Source organism: Plectropomus leopardus, chromosome 12 (genome assembly GCF_026936395.1).
Source record: "Plectropomus leopardus strain MGB_pleo_1.0 chromosome 12, ASM2693639v1, whole genome shotgun sequence".
Classification (NCBI taxonomy): domain Eukaryota; kingdom Metazoa; phylum Chordata; class Actinopteri; order Perciformes; family Serranidae; genus Plectropomus; species Plectropomus leopardus.
Genome location: NC_142187.1, coordinates 9,638,108 through 9,658,074, shown reverse-complemented (window position 1 = coordinate 9,658,074; position 19,967 = coordinate 9,638,108). Strand labels below are relative to the sequence as shown.

Sequence of the window (19,967 nt, the reverse complement as noted above, 5' to 3'; positions counted from 1 at the left end):
TTGAATGTGGAAAAGGAGAAGTTGTCTGCAAACTGAAGTTAATGAGCTTCACAGTATTTCCTGATGCAACAAATTAAATAAACTTACGATGAAACAAGTGTAACTCGTCTAATGTCAGGTGATTTTGTCTACAGTGTGAAATTGGATCAGGCTGAGTATTGGATTATTAAAATTACCAAGAATTTTGGCTGCAATTACCACAAAAACACTTCTGACTGCTCAGTCTCTTCCCTGTCATCTTAGCAACAACGTCCTGCTGCCAAAAAGCAGTGATGAACACCACAATTAGCTCTGGCCACGGCCCACGTTTGTTCTGCAAAAGCTTGTTATGCTATTAGCTTGTATTATCCGGCTGGAGGCCTGTGGACTCTCTCTAGCTCAGCTCTGCTGTCACAGTGTTGGAGAATTACGGCCGCCGTCAGCTCCAGCTAACCAAATTAGCACTTGTTATGCAACCTGCTAGACTTGGCTCCCAGGTCTGCTGCTTCAGACCCGCACAGCTTTCATTACCGTTTGCACATATAGGAAGGCCCTGCGGACTGCTGTAAAGCTGAATGTACATGCATATGTTTTTTTTTCCATATTTAAGTACTTTAATTGTGATCAAGTGTGATATGCAACAGAAGTGTAATATTCTGCTGCCTTGCAGAGATGGTAGCAGTCACAAACTCAAACTTTCTCAAACAGCCCTACCAGTCAGGATTCTAATCCAAAGCATGACCTTCAAGTCAAGCAGGGCTAATGAAATAGGTTGTGATATCACATCCACATGGTGGCAAACAGTGTTCATCTTTGTTGACCTCTGTATTGTAAATTCATACAATCTGCCGATAGAAACAGTGCTGTCTTGATGCTTCTCGTGTTTGTGCTGACTGCCTGTTTTGTACAATATTACACGACTAGTCTACACACTGCAGCATCACTAGCTGACTGTTCACAGTTGAAAATAGCAATACGTCCATCCCATGATATCACACTCTGTTTTGATGCCAGGTGCGCAGCATTAATAGCAAGCCGTAAACCTACCAGCTAGCTCAGAACATTTCAGCTTTCAGATTTTTGTGTTGTGTGCTTTTGTGCTCCTCTCCTCTTATTAGTTTCTAACAGAACAGAACAGAACAGGATGACTTGACCCTGATACTATTTTCTGTAATTTTGGTCACAAACTCTTGGTGACATCTGTTTGGGAAATTGAAGCAGCTAAAAAGATGCATTTTTTAAAAATTACATAGCTACTTTTTTATTTTTTTAACGTTGTTGGCTAGTTAATGAGTTTCAACAGGTGTTTCTCTAATATTGAGGGTTAGTGAACCAATTGGACGTTGAATCGTACAGGATGTAAACGTGTGTTGTATTTACGTTCTAAGCTAGGCTACTTCTTAGCTACATCTGAAATTCCATATTAATATGCTATTTAGTACATAAAGTATGTGAGAATTTTTAGCACCTCTGCTTAAACCGTATGCAAACACTGGCCTTTATGTCAACATAAATACAACAAAACTGGTTGACATGAAAATGAAAATATTTTGGCTCCAATGAAGTTGAAAGGAAAATGGTACAAAAGCCACGCCATATGCAATAAATTCACCTGTGAATATAAATTCTAAAGCATTACAGACATTTTATATTTTAAAAGTAGCAAGCAGTCATACAGTGAGAAAAAAATAAATCGTATAAAAATCAAAAATTCAGATCCATCAAGATGCATCGATAATTGCATCGCAGCCCTTAAATCTAAGGTGCCTTGAAATTCCCACCCGTTGTGTCATATTAAATATCATTTTATCGTATTGCTGCAATGCTAGTTAATTTTACGAAAAGTTTAATTTTATTGAATTTTTTTCTTTGTCTGCCATTTTCATCTGTTGATCTTCATTTCTTATGTTTATTTAATGTACTCCTTATATGGCATGTACTATACAAAAGTTACCTTGACTAAAGTATCTGTTGGACTTTTTATCATATTCTGTAATGTGAAACTCTTACTTGCAAATGCATCTCTGCCAAAGTGAAACCAAACTAAAATCCCTGCACATTTGAGCAGAGTGTTAAAAAAAAAAGTACATACACCTTTCAAGGCGTAGCTACATCTTAGCTGCATCATCTTGTTGAATATGCGAGCAGTGATATACGTGTTGTTTTAGAAGTGTGAGAGTGCTACCCCTCCTCTGACTGACATTGAAGAACTAAAAGGAAAAGGGTTAGATGAAATAAACCCCTGTGCTTTGCTTTACAGCTTTTGTGCACTTCAAACTATGACTGGAGATCAACAGATAGCTTTGTCTTCAAGGCCTCTAAGGACATCATCACAGACCACACAGTCCACCAGAATATGTGGCAGCCAGTTTCAAAAAAATGTTGAGAAATAACAAATATTCTGTATGCAGCACTTTTGTTTTTGTAGTGATTTTAATCTGCCCCTTGTTTGAGCCTGTCATGTAATAAAACACATTAGAGTAACAGAAATAATGCCGGTTTAGATCAAAATATAGAGAGGCATTTTACTGTCTCACAAGAGAAAGTACTCGCTGATTAAATTTAAGAATTTGGGAAATATGTACAAAAACTGTGACCCAATGTAATGCAATTTAGAGAGGAGACCTGCCACTACCATGTAAGCACAACCTCTAGATACATTTTAGTGAGGGAATATTACAGTAATTATGGTGTTTGGGCACTGCAGGCAGTATTCAGGAGTCATGACATGGTTGTGCATGTGTGTGTGTGTGTGTGTGTGTGTGTGTGTGTGTGTGTGTGTGTGTGTGTGTGTGTGTGTGTTTGTGTGTGTGTGTGTGTGTGTGTGTGGTGCTGGTTAATTAGAGCACTTGGTCTCAGGAGGATCAGACCTGGAAGACGACTGTCTCTGCTACGTGACAGAGAGCCAGGTGGCAGTGTGTGTGTGAGTGTGTGTCTGATAAGTTGGTGGCAGTGACAAGAGTCAGACATAAACAAACACAGTTGAGAAGACACACACAGACCAATACACAAACACACACACTCACACCTTAGTGAATACCAATAAATGTAAAGAACCAGCAGCGTGGGCATCAGAAACCACATTAAAGAAATGGATTCTATCATTAATTACTATTGTGCATCAAGAAAGTTTAATCAGGAGAGCAAAAAAGGTCATCAGTCAGAGCAGGGTTTGATGATGATGCTTTGAAAGGAGCATGTGTGTTTCTTTAGCATGGATTTGCTTGCTGGGGATAAGACCTGGTCAAACCTGCTATGGAGAACTGCACAGTCAAGCCTCTGCCCTTCCTCCTCCTCCTCCTGCTGCTGCTGTTGTCATTGGTCAGGGCATTATTTGAGCCCTCACGTGGTTTAATGAATTCAAGCCACTAAGGATCCCTCACTGGGCAGGCTGCCAATCTCATGTTAAGATCTTGGTCTTAAGTACATTCCTGCACTCTTGCTGCAGCACTATAAGGTAGTTTTGGCATTGAAACTGTACTGAAGCATACTGATATTTAACCAGAAAAAAATAAACCAAAAAAAACATGCTGGTACATTAAAACAGAGTTCACTAAACTATAATAAAATAACAAAACCACAATAGAAACAAATCCTCGCAGAACCTCAAACCAGATAAAACAAGCGTGCATATATCATGTTGCTGAACTGTACAGGTCTACAAAAACACTCTTAATCCTTAAGAAAAACAACAAAGTAAAACAGACTAAAATTAAATTTCAGAGACGGGGGGGATGAACACAGAACCTGGCAACCCGCTGTGCGTGTTGCAATCCTTTTCAAAGTTCACTTTGGGATGCAGGAAAGAGCAAATAAACCTAAACAAGAGCCAAAAATTCATGAGTCCAGCGCTCAATGATAACACATCCAGAGGAGTCTGATGGCACCTGTCACGTAGGCAAACTTACTGGTTCTCTACAGTAACATACCAGCACAACAGCAAACAAAGACAAACCAGCACAACGGCAAATAAGGCAAATTCCTGAACCTGCACTGGCAGTGATGTACCTGACAGTTTGATAATAAGGTTTATACTGTGCTTTATTTCGACAAAGAATAAACTTTGGAGCACATTAAATCACAGCCCTGCAGCTCATTGCATGTCATGCTGCTTTTAAGTCCCAACAGAACTATCATTCAAGCACATATAAACACATTGATTTGTATCCTTTTTTTTCCAAATTAAAATGCCCCAGGCAGCGTGGACCTTTAACCACAGAGCAGCAGGCTTTCTACACAGATTATGAACTGCACAGTCAATCACAGGGAACCAAAGTTTTCTCTGCCATGTAAATTTTTCCAAGCAGGCTGTGTTACACCTGTTCTTATTATGGGATTGCTTTGAAGGGCACTATAACAGTATTTCAAATAGTTGTTTATTTTTCCTTAATTAATTTTATCATTGCTTGCTGTCGTTATGGGTTATTTACAAGTTACCTGGACAAAAAAAAATGAGAGAGATGCCTCTCTTCATTTTACTGTCCAAGACCTACTTGCAAGGTTGATTGATAAACTATGTCAAGCTAATATGAATGAACAGAGGCAAAACCGGAAGCTGGTCAATTTACTCTACAAAATACAAGCAATACATTTAAAAAGCCACAAGAATACAAAAAACCCCACTTGAGTCAGGCATTACTATAGTAAATGTTGGGAGTACACATACCATTTACTTGTTTACAGTTTCTACTCATCTGGTTTTAACTCTTATAAGAATTATTATATGTTTTGATGATAGTAAAGCTGAAAATGAAGAAACGCTTCTCTCAATTATATATTTTTTTCAGCTAAGAAGTTGTACACAATCCATAAAAATAACGAACAATAACATAATGTCTTAAAGGGGTGGGATTAAATAAGTTTAAAATTCTACCTACTCCTTGTTCAATAAGTAAAAATGAGAACATTAACCAATAAATCTCAATAACTTGTCACACGATGTTAAATTCATAGCATGACTATTTCACAGCCTCAACGCAATAACATGCTAATGCCCTAAAAACTACTCATCTTAAACTATTAATCAATCCACAATGTAATGTATCAGTAATTCTACGGCGTGAACACTCAAAATGAATCAGTACTTTTATTTTGAAAGTCAAAACGGGACTACACTTGTTTCACTTAACACTTGAGTTGGTTGAGGAAGTCCGAGCAATATCAACCGGGAATAAGTCGAAATTTTCACTGTGAAACTACTATATGTCCACCTCAGTCGCACAGACACTTGTAAAATAAACCAAAGCTTTAATTTTGTGTTTTTAAATTCTACTTTGACGACAGCAACAAACGAGCACGACTGTAGCTGACGCTGACTGTTCACATAAGCCCGCAGTTGTCGCTTCAGTTGATCAGGAAGGGCTTTTAACAGCTAACCGTTAAAGTTAAACAGTAAAGTCCCGTTTGGGGTATTTGTGCAGCTATCACACAATGTTTGAACGCGTTAAACAAACACCAGCATATCAGCGTTTACTTTTTCTTTCCACCGAAGACTTGAGACCTGACGGGCAGATAACCGGCGGAAAGTAGCATTTTTTATCCGTCTACGCTAACGATAAATTCGCTGAAAAATCCGGTTCGGTACTGATAGCTATCAGTTCAACCGACTAGTCTCCATGTTTACACTCGCTATCAGTTCATTAAAGACGCTAAAACACAGAAAAATACCCTGCACGATAAAAAAAAATACCGGTTGATTTTAATGTTATTTCCCGGACTCAACTAGTTAACCCCATAATATATTTTCATGACACCACACAAATGTGATAACGGTAATGTCGCGGCGCCACTGAGAAGAAAAATGCACCATAAAGTATGATAACCACGGTACAAACTGCCACACACTTTACACAAACCCCTTCAGCAATATCAGCGTTATTTTGGGGGGTGGGATTGAGGGAATAAGAGGAAGTAGGGGGGGTCAAGAGAATGACAGGAAACTTACCTGAGAGTTGGGAAGCCATAGGTGTGTGCAGTGCGGGATGTGTGGCTCGGTGTTGACGGTGATGTGTCGGTCAGCGGGACGGAGCGGCGGTGGCGTCCAGGGCCGGAGCCGCCATGTTCCTCTGGCTCAGAGGCTCCTCGGCTGTTTATCTTTACCAGTAGACCCCCCTCTCTCCTCCCTCTCTCCCTCCTCCCTCTCCATCACCACCACCTCCACTCATCTCATTACCACACTGAGTGTCTCTCTACCATTCTCTCTCTCCACCACACACACAAACACACCAACAGCTCTTTAACACAACATTTAATAATGTCATGTATTTATTTTCTTTGTGGCAGTTTGGAACAGATTTTTTTTAGGCCAGGTTGTGATGTGCTATTTTATTTTTTTTATTATGACGAAAATTTGTAAGGTGTCACAAGTTTGAATCAGAATCAGAAATCAGAAAAGGGAGTTATTGCCCAGAAGGTTTTCACTTTTAAGGAATTTGCTTCGGTTTTTGGTGCACACATAAAACACACAATAAACATAGCTATTAAGATTAATTTTAAATAAATAAATAAAAATACCACTACCACTACTACTACTACTTCTACTAATAATAATAATAATTATTATTATAATGCTCTCTAACCCAACATTAAATCATGCATAATGTTTTTTATTTGTTCATTTATTTATGTGAAAATTTACTACAGATTTTTTAAGCTATCATTAAGTTATCATGTGCCTTTTTATTATTATGATAAAATTTTAAGGTGTCACAAATGTGAATCACAAAAAGGATTTATTGTCAACAAGGGTTTCACTTACAAGGACTTTGGTTTGGTTTTTGGTGCAAACATTAAACATACAATAAACATATTAAGATGAATCTAAATAAATAAATTAATAAAATACTATTACTACTACTACTACTACTACTACAATAATAATAATAACAATAATAATAGTAAAGCTCTCTAACCCAACATTAAATCATGTTATTTATTATAATACCCAAATCTTTTGCATTATGGTTGCCCACAGAGTATGTGCACGGTGGCAGACAGAACCAAAGCGGCTAACTTAAACCGACTGAGCATTGAGTTAGCGGCCAGTTTAGCACCCCGCTAACTTGAGTGGGGATCAAATGATTTGATCTTGCAGCTCTTCTAGACTTTTCAAATGTCATTGGACCAAATAGATTAAACACTGATAGTGAAGCCAGTCATTTCACTGGAGTTTTGATGACCAAAAAAATGTATCCACTGATTTACAGACGTCTCTTTCCCAGTGTAGGTCAATGGGAAAAGTTTTTCTTTCCTCATGGCATTATCTGATGACAGACAGTGTAATTCCACTTTCGGCCACTATGTAAAATTGTCTTAAACGCCCTGGGGCCCAGCCACTGCCTACTCTGATAAATAAATTACAGTCCCTTAAGCAACTTTTTTTAACTTGTTAATTTCCTGATATATTGCTATACACTGCAGCAGTGTTAAAAGGATTTCAAATATGTATCAAGCCCCATTATTGTATACCAACTCTATTTTCTGAGGGTAACCGTATCTCTAATACTGATACTAATTTATTCACTGACAGTCTTACAGTCGTGGGCGAATTATGAAACATGGGTCCCTGGGAGCAGAGAAGCAAAAGACCCCACCTTTTGCTTACCTGCATAGCAGCAAGACACAGACTGTGGTTTGTGCCTTTTTGTCATTGTTATTTGCATGTCTTTGTAGTCATTATGCATATTTTTGTGTCTCTTGAGGCTGTTTTGTGTCTTTTTTGGTTGTTTAGTGTTTCTTTGTAATTCCTTTGCACCTATTTGTGGTCATTTTGAGTCATTTCCTGGTTGATGCATGTTACATTAATTTCAGTGACATTTTGCAGATGAAGGCCAGGGGGGGCCCTGGCCCTGTTCCCGGCAGGCTTTTTCAGCAATCCATTCACGCTCACAATTCCTTTTGTTTGAGTAGTTTACTGTCCAATGATCAAGTGAAATACTGTAAGACAAAATAATTTTCCTGCAAAGATTATCATTAGTCTCTGGCTATGTTGAAAGGTACCCCAAAATTCAACTAAAATGATTCACACAATCTCTGTGTAAATCATGGGTGTGCTGCATGATTCATATGTTCATTCATGATTGTAGTTGTTTACTGTAAGCGAAGTTGTTTTCAGTAAAGTGACATCTCAGCTCCTAAATGAGCAGGTTACGTAGAAAAGCCTACAGAGACGACAAAAACAGCTCTTCCTGTATATCTAAAAAATTCCCAGTAATATAGCATAAGAGCCATTAGTCAACATGAAAACAGATGAGAGTCGTGAAGGGGTCAACCACAGGTCAAATGTTCATGCTGTAGATCTGATTATTACTCACTGGAATATTGGATCATCAGGATAATTCAGATGAGCTCATACTCAGCTGTTCAAAGCTGTTTTTATGTGGTGAACTTCGGTATTCATGAGTTTGATAGTCCAAATATAAAAATTACATTTAATCATCATGAACTCTTATCTCATAATTACCACAGATACACAATAAATTCCATTCATGGCCAGTAAAAAACACCACCATCTCACACTGGAATACTGCTGTAGATCTTCTTCAACACATATTAGCATTCTTTAAATTTATTCATACTTTTCACAAATGTCAGCCATATGTTGTAATAAGTGCAAATTATCATAATTTACTGTTCAAGTTGTCACGCAATAATATTGGCAGACACTGCCATCTAGTGACTGACTGGAATGACTGTGCCATATTTCTAGACCAGAGAGGACCTCCTGCATCAGTTCACATATTACTGCATTGGCTACAGTTGCCAAATGGAATTAAGAGGATGAGAAAAAGAAGAAGAAGAGGGAGAAAAAGAAGATGCAAAGAAGGGGTAGAGAAAGAAAGGGTTGTGTATCAGACTCTATTCACTCACCAGATAGCTGTTTAGGTTTATGTTTACACAGTTATGTTTAAAGCCAAAGCCCAAGTAAGAGTCTGCTAGATTTGTTTGAAGTCAACAAAAGCTCTGGCCAAAAGGCTTACATCCTCAACAACTGCAATTCAAGAAAAGGTGGGACACTGTGTAAAACTTGTTAATCCCTTTTGACCTTTATTAAATTAATTACAGCACAAAGACAAGACATTTGATGTTCACACTGATAAACTTTATTATAATTTTTTTGTAAATATACACATATTCTGAATGTGATGCCTGCAACAAGTTCCAAAAAATTTGGAACAGGGCATGTTTACCGCTGAGTTACATTATCTTTTCATTGAACAACACTTAGTAAGTATTTGGGAACTGAGGACAATAATTGTTAAAGTTTTTGAGAGTGGAATTATTTCCAGGTTCTGCTTGATATACGACTTCATTTAACTCAACAGTCAAGGGTCTCCATTGTTGTATTTTGCACTTCATAATGCGCCACACATCTTCAATGGGAGACAGGTCTGGACTGCAGGCAGGACAGTTTAGTACCTTCAGTTTTTACTATGAATCCATGCTATCATAACACATGCAGAATGTGGCTCTGACATCATCTTGCTGGAATAAGCAGGGACGTCTCTAAGAAAAATGCTATCTAGATGGCAGCATATGTTGCTCAAAAACCTGTTTTTACTTTTCAGCACTCATGTTACTTTCACAGATGTGACGTTACCCATGATGCCATGGGCACTAGCACATCCCCATATCATCAAAGATGCTGGCTTTGAAATTTGCACATATAACAATGTGGATGGTCCTTTTCTTCTTTAGCTCAGAGGACACCACGTCCTTGATTTCCAATAAGAATTTGACATGTGGAGTCGTCAGACCACAGCACACTTTTGCACTTTGTGTCAGTCCATCTCAGATGAGCTCTGGCCCACAGAAGTCAGCAGCGTTTCTCGATGTTGTTAATAGCTGGCTTTCACCTTGCATGGTAGAGTCTTAACACGACAGAGTCAAAACAGATTTGCAAATGATTACATTCTGTTTCAATATAAGTTTTACACAGCGTCCCAACTTTTTTGGAACTGGGGTCGTAGAAGTAAGAAGAAAAAGAAGACAAGCTATTTCAGTCAGGCAGATGGCGGTGCTGTGGCACACTGATCACATTGTAAGATGGGGTCAACTTCCATTCTGCCACAGCCACAATTCTGCTGACCCCCAGACATATTTCGCCACAGGCTGCAAACAGTCCTGGTGAGTCTGATGATTGGTCCTTTTATGTGTATTCCGAGTCAAGAAACATCCAAGGCAACAAGTGTGACCACCATCCCTACATTTCCATTAACCCACCCATCATTCAGCAAATCTAAGGCATAGAGCGTTGTGCAGAAAAGGAGATCACTTTTGACTGATCGATAGATTTTCATCATCCTCACCAAAGGGTCGATCAAAGTGCATTTCTTCAAGGTCTGTGTGGATGTCACAGGTTACTCTTCCATTTGATGTTCTGTGAAGATTCATTCACTGAGGGAAAAAAACAGATTTGTATTTTTGCCAGCAGTACGTGAGTGCAGAGTATAATTTCTACATCACCAAAGACACACAATTAATCATCATGGATCATTAACCTTGTCACATAGCACAAAAACTATCTACATTGCCAGATGTAGAATGGTTGAACTGACCCAAAGTTTAAATTTTTACTGGCCAAAACTCATGTTCTTCAAGTGCTAGTAAGTGATGACGTACCTGCACTGATACTGCCTTCTTTCTCCAGTTTCTTTAAGTGATGGACCAGGTTCACATTAGCTGCTTTGTGGAGGTACTCAGGAGTGTCCTTGAAAAGAAGCAATGAGAAGCAAGTCATTTTTCCCCGTTTCCCGTTTTTTTTTCATGGACAAAAATTTCACAACTTTTTCATTGCTTTTCAAGGACTCATAATATATATTTTTTCTTGTCTCACTCTTCTGGCATTTCCATAAACATATTAAATTCGAACTCTAATCAAACATAATTTTAGCTAGCTGGCATTCAAGGAGGGAGAGACAGAACACGACAGAACAGAACACGCTATGTAAACACGCTATGAAGAAACTTATGTGATGGTAAACAAACGTTTCACATCGATGCATATTAGATATATGCAACGTAACATCGCCAGAAACAGCAAAAAGAAATGCTGTATTGTTATATTATGTGGAAACTTATCCATGGAAGACTACTGTAATAATTTCATTACTCATAACAAAATTCCATGACTTTTCGAAAACGTTCAATGATTTTTACAAACTCTTTTGTTCTCTTTTTTTCCAAGCCTGGAAAATGTAATTGTGAAATTCCATGACTTTTCCAGGTTTTCCATAACTAAGGTGTTGACCCTATTTTTAACAACATAATTAAGTATAATCACTTTTTTGCCCTGACCTTATAGACGATCTTGACGAGCTCCATTGAGGACAATGGTTTTCCTGCTCCTGCCTGAATGGCTGCCAGGATCTGCTGCTCTCTTTGTTCTCTGTGGCTGATGTAGTATCGGATCTTAGAGCCAGCATCCTGAACTACAGGTCCATGACCTGCACAGAGAACAGCAGCACAGTATTTTATTAAAAACATCCTGATGATTTTCACACATCAGACTCACAGACAGACACTTGCATTGTCAAGTCAAATTACACTGACAACACTGACCAAAGTGCATAACAAGGAGATCAAATAAAACAGAGGCGTGATCAAATAAAGACACAGAACATGAACAAATAAAAAAAAAACAGCCATAAATAGTAAAAAAAAATAAGTAGAGTTAGTGAGCATACAATCTCATCACAAAAATAACATTGCACAAATAAAAAAATTAAATACAAGTAAAGTCCGACAGTGTAGACGCACATGTCAACATAATGATTTAAAAGGCTAAAGAACAGAGATGTGTATCAGCTAAGGGGAGGGCCACTTATGTGGCAATTATGAATAATGTAGCTTATTTTGCATTTCATCGTATAAAATAAAGGGGTCTGCAGAAGCTCGTTATTCGGGTTCCGGTTGGCTTGACTGAAATGATGGAGAAGAGGTGGGTCTTTGCATACTCCCAGAAATCAAAAGCTAGTGTTTGAAAGTTTTATTTTGGAGAAGAAAAGGTAAAAATCCAGCAAAGCAAACATGGCAGCACTGAAATGATTCACCAGAGGTGATCAACAGAAAATGTACTGAAAACAATTTTGTAAAAAAATCTTTTAGATCATTTCTCACACAAAAATACCAAATATTTGCTGGTTGCGCTTTCTCAGACATATGGATTTCTTGATTTGACACCACTGACATCATCAATGCACCACACATACTGCTGTGTGTTCACTCACCAGGGTAGATGATGTCAGCCTGAGAGTCCAGCAGGATCTTCAGAGATTTCATGTAGTCGTAGAGATCCTCAAACACGGCTGTTCCTTCGCCCAGGATGCAGTCTCCAGAGAAGAGCACCTGCTCCTCCTCCAGCAGCAACGCCATGTGGTCATCAGTGTGACCTGGGGTGAACAGCACTCTGGGATAGAGAAATGTAAAACATGGCTATCATCTGAAATAAGTGACTGTAACCAAAGTCAGACTTTAGCCGTGATACTAATTAACCGCTAAAGAGATATTAACACATACTCTTTTGTTACTGTAAATTCACAGAAATTCAAATTCTCTCATATTGCACATTTATATTTTGTGAAAGACTTTTTTTTTTAAAGTATGTGTCTCTAGTGCATGTTATTTTACAGTATGTCTTTAGAGTTCTCTTACGGTTGTTGGGTTTTTATTTTTTAGATTTATAGTTTTTATTACTTTCAGAGAGTGGCATACAGTAAATACAATATAGGCAGGGAAGATTAAAAAATACATTGCCTAGCAGTGCTAAAGAATTTCAGCCATTGTTTTTATTTTCTGTAAAGTTACTGAAAGTCCAACCAGTTAAAAAAGCTCCCTATTCAATGTCGTAAAAACTGAACTGACTTGAGTGTGGCACCCTCTGTCTGGACAACATCTCCATCTTTCAGGTAAATGTAGCTTTTGTTTCCAGCTATCTCTGTGACTTGGTTGGAGCGAGGAAGTTTGCTGACTCGGACCTCAGAACCTGCAAAATTAAAAAAGTAAAAAAATAAATAACAAATTATTATTATTACTGGATAACTGACTTAAAAGGGAACTGAACTTTGAAAATGCCATTAATTACATTTTTGGACTGACTTCCAATTTTCCAACAACACTGTGATAATGAAACCTGTTTCACACATACTGTCCTCACCAGTGATGTCCCTGCAGATGTCTTCCACTCCGCCTGTGTGGTCGTGGTGCCAGTGTGTGACAATGATCTCCTGGATGCTGGTGTTGAACTGCGTCAGTGCCTGTTTCAGATTGCTGATGTATTCAGGCACAGCTGGTTCTCCAGTGTCTATCAACACTCGCCTGGAATTAATTAAATACAGCATACACACATTATCAAGGCTTAAAAAGAAGCTGTCTGCATGTACACAAACTCTGCTAATTTATTAACCATTCTCCTTTTGCTTTTCTTTAGGTTATCATTTTACTCTTTTACTTTTCATAACTTGTATTGAAACGGGTGTTTTGTTGTTTGTTTTTTTTTTCATTAGGAGTTTCAAACGTTTTAGTATTGTATACTAGGCACATTTTTACAAGCAGGTTGTGTATGTACTATTTTTTAACAGAATAAAAGTACATGTCAAGTCATGTGTAACGTCTAGACTGCCAACATAAGAACAGGCCAATTTTTTAAAGCAAATTTAGTCCAATAACTTTAAAATATACTCCAAATTATTCATATTTCTTATATTGAATATATGCCGAACTGAACAGTGAACCCTGGCAATTCTGTCGACATGATTAGCCTTGGTCTATACGCTGTGTATTTTTGCATTTTACGCGAGGAAACATTGAATATACAAAGTTTTGAATGGAATTTGGCTTGATATTGTTTTAAATGCGCCACCCGGACATATGACCCACGCTTCTGCTCTATCCTTTCCAAATACAGATAGCGTCGAATAGAAAATATATTATAGTAAGTTTCAGTTTTGCAAACATAATACACGCTATCGTTAACTTGACTAGAGTCACCTTTGCCCGGTCCCGACCAGGTAAGTGTTAGTTCCCTGCAGAGTCATGGGTCCCGGGTTACAGCCCAAAACCCGAATAACTCTGGCAGACAGCTGCTCAATGCGAGGAATAATTGCAGTCATAGCTGGAGTCGATGTAACGTTGGCTACAAAATTGACAAAAGGAGGAGCGCACTTAGTTTAAAGTCAAAAGCAAGACGAACAACATATAAACCGGAAACAGCATGTAAGCAATGTTCACTTCCTTTACACGAGGTCCTTCAAAATAAAAGTCTCGCTTTAACGTAGTAGTGACGGGTATATTTTATGTCATTCAAGTTAGGTTCTCTATTTGACGCTTTATACATACTGTTTTAATTCTTATGTTGATCCATTAACGCATAACCTAACAACTCGCCATTGATTACATTTCTTTGTAGTTTTTTTTTTTTTATATGAATTATGTATGTCTGGGACTGTGCTTTATTTATCAGGGTAAGGAGGTGACTTTGCTTTTTTAAAAAAAATATCATGACCATCCCCAGAGCTATAATTATTTTTTCTTAAGCTTCCCCAAGTGACTGGGAGAAAAATGCATGAACCTCCCTCCACCATCAAACCCACCTGCAAGTTTTGGGGTTCAGAGGGTATTTGAAATAAATCCAAAATACAATCACTTAAAGTTAAATGTCCCTCCTCTAAGAAAAAAAAAATCCCTCCCTCCTCATTGCCTAAAAATAATTTGAAGTGCCTCCCCCATTTTGCACCCCCCTCTCAAAAATAAGGAACAGTCCTTTACTTGTGTGAACACATATGTATTTCATGTGCATTATGTATATGTATTACATGATGTATTTCTTCTCCTCTTTTAATCTGTGAGGAGTGTAAACCGTATCTGTGTAAACCGGTTTACTGACCTCTCCTGTCATCTGCATGTGATGATAGGTTAACACAACTTAATTGATTAATTAATTAAAATGAATCTATCCATTTATCTCTGCTTATTGGCTGCTATGGCCCAGCTTTCCTTCTTTGCTCACCTTCACACATATTTACAGTCACTCTTGATTACATTACTTTCAAATTAAAGCCATATATTTCCCCATACAAATACATTCTCACAAAAAAATTAACAGATGCATTTATTTAGTGCTCCAACAAAAGCAAATGCAGCTCGAAACAGGCTGCTATCATTATAGGACATTTACTGAATATCTGTCACAATAAAATAACATTTGACCACATAAATCGTCATCATCAGTAGCACAAACTGAACACTAGGTGGCGCCCTTGTCCAGTCTGATCGATGCTGAGTCGCTTCTCATTTCCACCGAGGCACTTAAACAATATTAACCGGTCCTGGATTATCTGCATTTTACAGACTGAACGTTTTATTACTTGGTAATGATGATGATGCTTGCCAAGTCCTCACAGTTCAACCTCAAATATCAGAGCTATCTGGCTTAATGACTGTTGTTATTGTCCTCATTAATCCTGAAAGTTTAAATGAGTGTTTTTATTACACCTCCAACAGAGGAAACCAAAATCATTAAAAGCTGTTTAACTACATAATACTATCAACTTCAGGGCTGCTGCTCTGTATCTTATCCTGACCTTTGACCTCTCTATCAGGGTTTGAATGAAATATCCCATAATTACCTCAACATAGTCATTTGAGAACTAATTTAGGGAAGGTTTTAGGGATGTTTTAATGCAGTTTTACACTCCAAAATGTCATTACAAATCAGAAAATACTACAATATTCTTGCAGACATCTTTTTATAGTGATACTACCACCCTTGTCTTGCAGTTTACATAGTTTTCATGCTGAGCAGCCTCCCCTTAAGCTTATTAGACAGTATCAGGCACATCAGGAGCCAATCAGCTCCTCTGAGATGTTCATCAGCATATTAGCTGAATTACTTTGTCTGTTAGTTTATTTGAAAGTGTTTAATGAATGTGTTTGGGGCAAGTTCTGACAATCAGGCTGTGTAACAAGTTATGTGTATTACTGGATATAAACATCAGAAGAAATTTATGTATTATAATGAGTAAGCTATGCTGGTCCCAGGATATGGGCAGGCAGCTGCAGAGATGAGCGGCATCCAGGAAAAACACCACAATTAAATCAGAAGCACTGCGTTGCCAAACTAGCACATGGTTAACTAACAAAGGCAGAAGGCACCTAGAGGTAAGCAGAGGGCCTGCTTGTTTAGTTACTGACCACCTTGTGAATCCAAAACTAGGTGAGCATAGCAGAAGAAATAAATATTTTACAGTTGTAAAGGGGTAAAGCCTTCAGCGCCTTGTGGATGTACAGCATCAACAAGTCATTTATATACGATAATACAACACACAGAAGTGTTTTTTCGATTAGTGCCCCTACTGGTTCGGTAAGGTTTAGGAAAAGAATCACAGTTTGAAATAAAGTACATCACATAAAGAAGAAAAACAGGCACATTTTGAAGTAAGCTACCTCTGTAGTCGTGTCACATATTCCCTGTGAGGTGCTGCTAGTGAAAAAAACATCATAACTACCAATTAGTCATGATTTAAAAGTAATAATTTGGGGGATTTCAGTGTAATAAAGCTGTCAACTGACTGTAATTTTGTTCCGGTCCAGCACTTTTCTGGATAAGAGAATATGATTTTATATAGATGATGCACATGTTGATGGTTGACCTTCCCATCCTTGTGATAAGGCTTTGAGTATTACTTTATTGGATTTTGGTAATACAGTCTGCAGATACATAATACAGATGGGATTTTGCTCTACAGATGTCGATCAGTTATTATACTTGAAGGGGATGGGAAATCCTGACACCTGGTGGTCAGATGACACCATTGCAGCTTGTCTTGCCACCTGTTCTGTGTGTGTGTGTGTGTGTGTGTGTGTGTGTGTGTGTGTGTGTGTGTGTGTGTGTGTGTGTGTTATCTCCAGTATAACTATGTGCCAGTGGTGAGGCTCTCTGAAGGCCAGAGCCTTCATTGTGTTGGAGTGCTGTAAGAAACACATGCATACATGCAAACAAACACACACCCACAAGTATACACAGCTATAGCACCTCTGTTTGTATCCCCACACATGCTCTCTTGGTTATCTAATGCGTTTATCCATTTCTCTTTATATGTGCAGAAATGGGGAGATATTGTATGAGGTCCAGCAGACGATTTCGCTCCTCCTGTCTATGCTGCTCAAAATCACAATCATTTTGTATTTAATTTCTGGCAGCTTTTTTTTCCATTTCATCTTTGACTCAGAGTGGATGTTTGTGCAAAATTTGAAGAAATCCCCTCAAGAAGTCATGACATATCACATTCACAAGAATAAGACAGACAAGGTCACATTGACTTTGAACTTTTGACCTATGACCCAAAAAAACCTAATCAGATCATTGTTTAGTCCGAATGGACATTGGTGCCAAATTTGCAGAAATTCCCTCAGGGCATACTGTGGAAGGGAAAGCACCAACCCCAAAATATAATGCCTCTGGCCACAGTTATCACCTTCACTGAAATCTGCATAACATGTAACAGTCAAGTTGTGTGAGGCAGGAACTTGAGAATAAAGTTTTAACTTTAACTTTAACTCCCCTCACTCATTAACGGCCCCTCTGGATGCCAATCGCTTCATTCAGTATCAAAGACTCCAGGGGCCTTTGGAAGTTATTAATTAGCAAGAGGGAGAAAGATTTTTTGTGTGTGTGTGTGCGTGTGTTTTTGTGTGAGTGATCAGTGGTTGGGATGCACTCCTGTCTCATACTTCCCCAATACACACGCACAAACGCAAGCATGCACGCGTGCACACACGCACGTACGCACACATGCACGCACACACACACACACACACACACACACACACACACACACACACACACACACACACACACACACACACACACAATCCTGCTCCCCTGTGTGTTGCATCTTTCTGTTCCCTTCCTCCTGCAGTTGAAAAAGTTTCTAACACTATGGCAGTGTAGCTCAAAAACTATGCAAGATTTTTGGAAACCTTTACAACCTAACCTTGGTGCTACACTCAGAATTTTTCAACTTACAATAAGCAAGTCATTTATACACATAATTATACGTCGGTTTGGTTTGTGTCTGATGATAAATGACTCAATGAATCTTTGAAAATTTGAACTGTGGATTGGTGGACACGCATTTATTACACAAAAGTGTTGAGAAATAAGATGAAAGTGAAACCTTCCCATCATTCTTAGGTACAGCCCTGGCTGTACGCTGTTATTTTTTTTCACATGTTAAAAACAAAAGATGTGCAAGCAGAGCCATTAGCCAAGTTTTGTTTGAACATCAGCATCACAAACTGAGGACCAGAGTTACACCTGAAAATGTGAATTACATGAGAGTCAGCAAGTGATAGTGAGCGCACGGCTTTTGTGCGGGAATACCAGAGTTGTATGGATGAGAAAATGTAGACAAGGTAAAGCAATTCCTTTACCCCATCTCTTACTACTTTAAAATGCTGAAGCAAGGCTTTTAACAAGGTCAAAAATATTAAATGCATTACTCCCCTCCTCACCTCCATCCACTAGCTCCCTGTTAGCCATAGAACTGTGTTTAAGAGCCGGCTTTTTGTCTACAAAGCATAAAACTGTAAGTTTGTGCTTACATTCTGCCCTGTACTACATGTCAAAGATGTGAAAAAGCCTCTTGTTTGACCCCAATTCAGGACTACATGTTCTCTCTGCGTTGTGTAAAGCATGCTGGATGCTTGAAGTGCAACGGGCACACAACTAAAGCTAAACTTAGTTTGAGCTGATAGGATGAGAGAGCTGTTGGGGAGGGATTGTTCATGAAGTTGTTTTACTGGTTGGGTTTTATGCCATTAAAATAGGCTGAAATGATTTAACATAATTTTATGCTATTGTGACTTAACCCTTAAACAACTGAATTGACATTTAGTTTCTTGTGCTGCGTTCAGACACCTTTCATAAGCATTTTAACCTCAGAAACTTGAGCAAAATGGCTTGATTTCTTTTGAAAACATGAGGAAAAACATAATAAGATAATATGACTTAGCAAGAAATGTACTGCAAATTGCAAAAAAAAAAAAAACTTAAAGATACTGGGGGCTATGAGTTATTATCAGTAATTATAAATATGGGAAATATATTCAGAGAAGGGTGTTTTTAATTCTTCTTCTTATTATTATATTTAAATTGTTAAAGGACAAAATATTATTTTTAGCACTTAAAGGTCATTTTTTTGTTAATTTTTGTATATTAGTTTTCTTTTCTCTCTTTTGATTGTTGCTTATTTCCAGGTCATTTTCTTGTAACTTATTTGACTTCTTTCCATGTTTTTGAAATAAAAAAATCAAGCCCATTCACTAAGTTTTCAAAGGGTTAAATGCTTATACGGATACATATTGGATTTTTTATCCCTGTAATTTACTTTACCAACACATCCCTGGCTCTTCCTATTCTTCTAATACATTAACTACTTGTCGAAAATCTATCAGCTTCAGAGGGGGAAACACACGGGATGATCTTTTTCAACAGGCTTTACATTATGTTGAACTCATTAGTGCTCTTGCTGAGTGCATGGCCAGTAATCCTACATGCATTACGACACCAGATCGATGCAGTCAAAATGAAGCCATAAAGTCGATCGAGACGCAGCGGTAAATCGCCTGACAGGGACCCACACATCCTCCTTAATGCCTTGTTTGATATTTGTCTCCAATAAATTGTGACCCATAAAAATAGGTGTAAAAGAGGGGAGAATCCAGCTCGCTATAATATTTACAGGTAGAATAGGTGGAGGGGGAAGCAGAGAGACATTATTTCCTTAAATGAAATAGATCCTGACATCTGGGCGTCCAAGGGCCCCATCCTCCTCTCTCACTCTCTCTCTTTGTAATTACACGACATAATGGTGGTGCAGTCGGCTCGTAATCTCCCATTATAATCAGTCTCGGCTGCCTCCGCTAGCTCTCCACCACGGATTCTAATTCAATATAAATGTAAATGACTGGGGGAGAGAGAGGGAGGGTGG

The 19,967-nt window shown here is 38.3% G+C and overlaps 2 protein-coding genes across 4 annotated transcripts in view; both read right to left on the bottom strand.

Annotated features, from left to right (window-relative positions):
- Positions 1–6,080, bottom strand: part of LOC121951104 (nuclear receptor coactivator 2-like) — a 63,824-nt gene extending 57,744 nt beyond the window's left edge. For all 3 annotated transcript variants that reach the window (XM_042497325.2, XM_042497328.2, XM_042497327.2), the window contains exon 1: positions 5,924–6,080. The gene's annotated coding sequence lies outside the window, so the exon portion shown is untranslated. The remainder of the gene's footprint in view (positions 1–5,923) is intronic.
- Positions 6,081–9,057: 2,977 nt separating this feature from the next.
- On the bottom strand, positions 9,058–14,214 carry lactb2 (lactamase, beta 2). Its single transcript, XM_042497801.2, has 7 exons — positions 13,966–14,214; positions 13,133–13,293; positions 12,841–12,961; positions 12,207–12,385; positions 11,275–11,423; positions 10,600–10,687; positions 9,058–10,374 (listed from the first exon to the last, which is right to left on the bottom strand). Exons 1-7 carry the CDS (start codon positions 14,085–14,087, stop codon positions 10,331–10,333), a joined length of 864 nt encoding a protein of 287 aa, XP_042353735.2. The 5' UTR covers positions 14,088–14,214; the 3' UTR covers positions 9,058–10,330.
- Positions 14,215–19,967: the final 5,753 nt, after the last annotated feature.

Coding starts and splice junctions, on each gene's coding strand:
- lactb2 (XM_042497801.2), bottom strand. CDS start 14,087: ATGACTGCAATTATTCCTCGCATTGAGCAGCTGTCTGCCAGAGTTATT. Junction 13,294..13,965: donor CTGGTCGGGACCGGGCAAAG/GTGACTCTAGTC, acceptor AATTAATTCCAG/GCGAGTGTTGATAGACACTG. Junction 10,688..11,274: donor TCGTCAAGATCGTCTATAAG/GTCAGGGCAAAA, acceptor CTTCTTTTCAAG/GACACTCCTGAGTACCTCCA.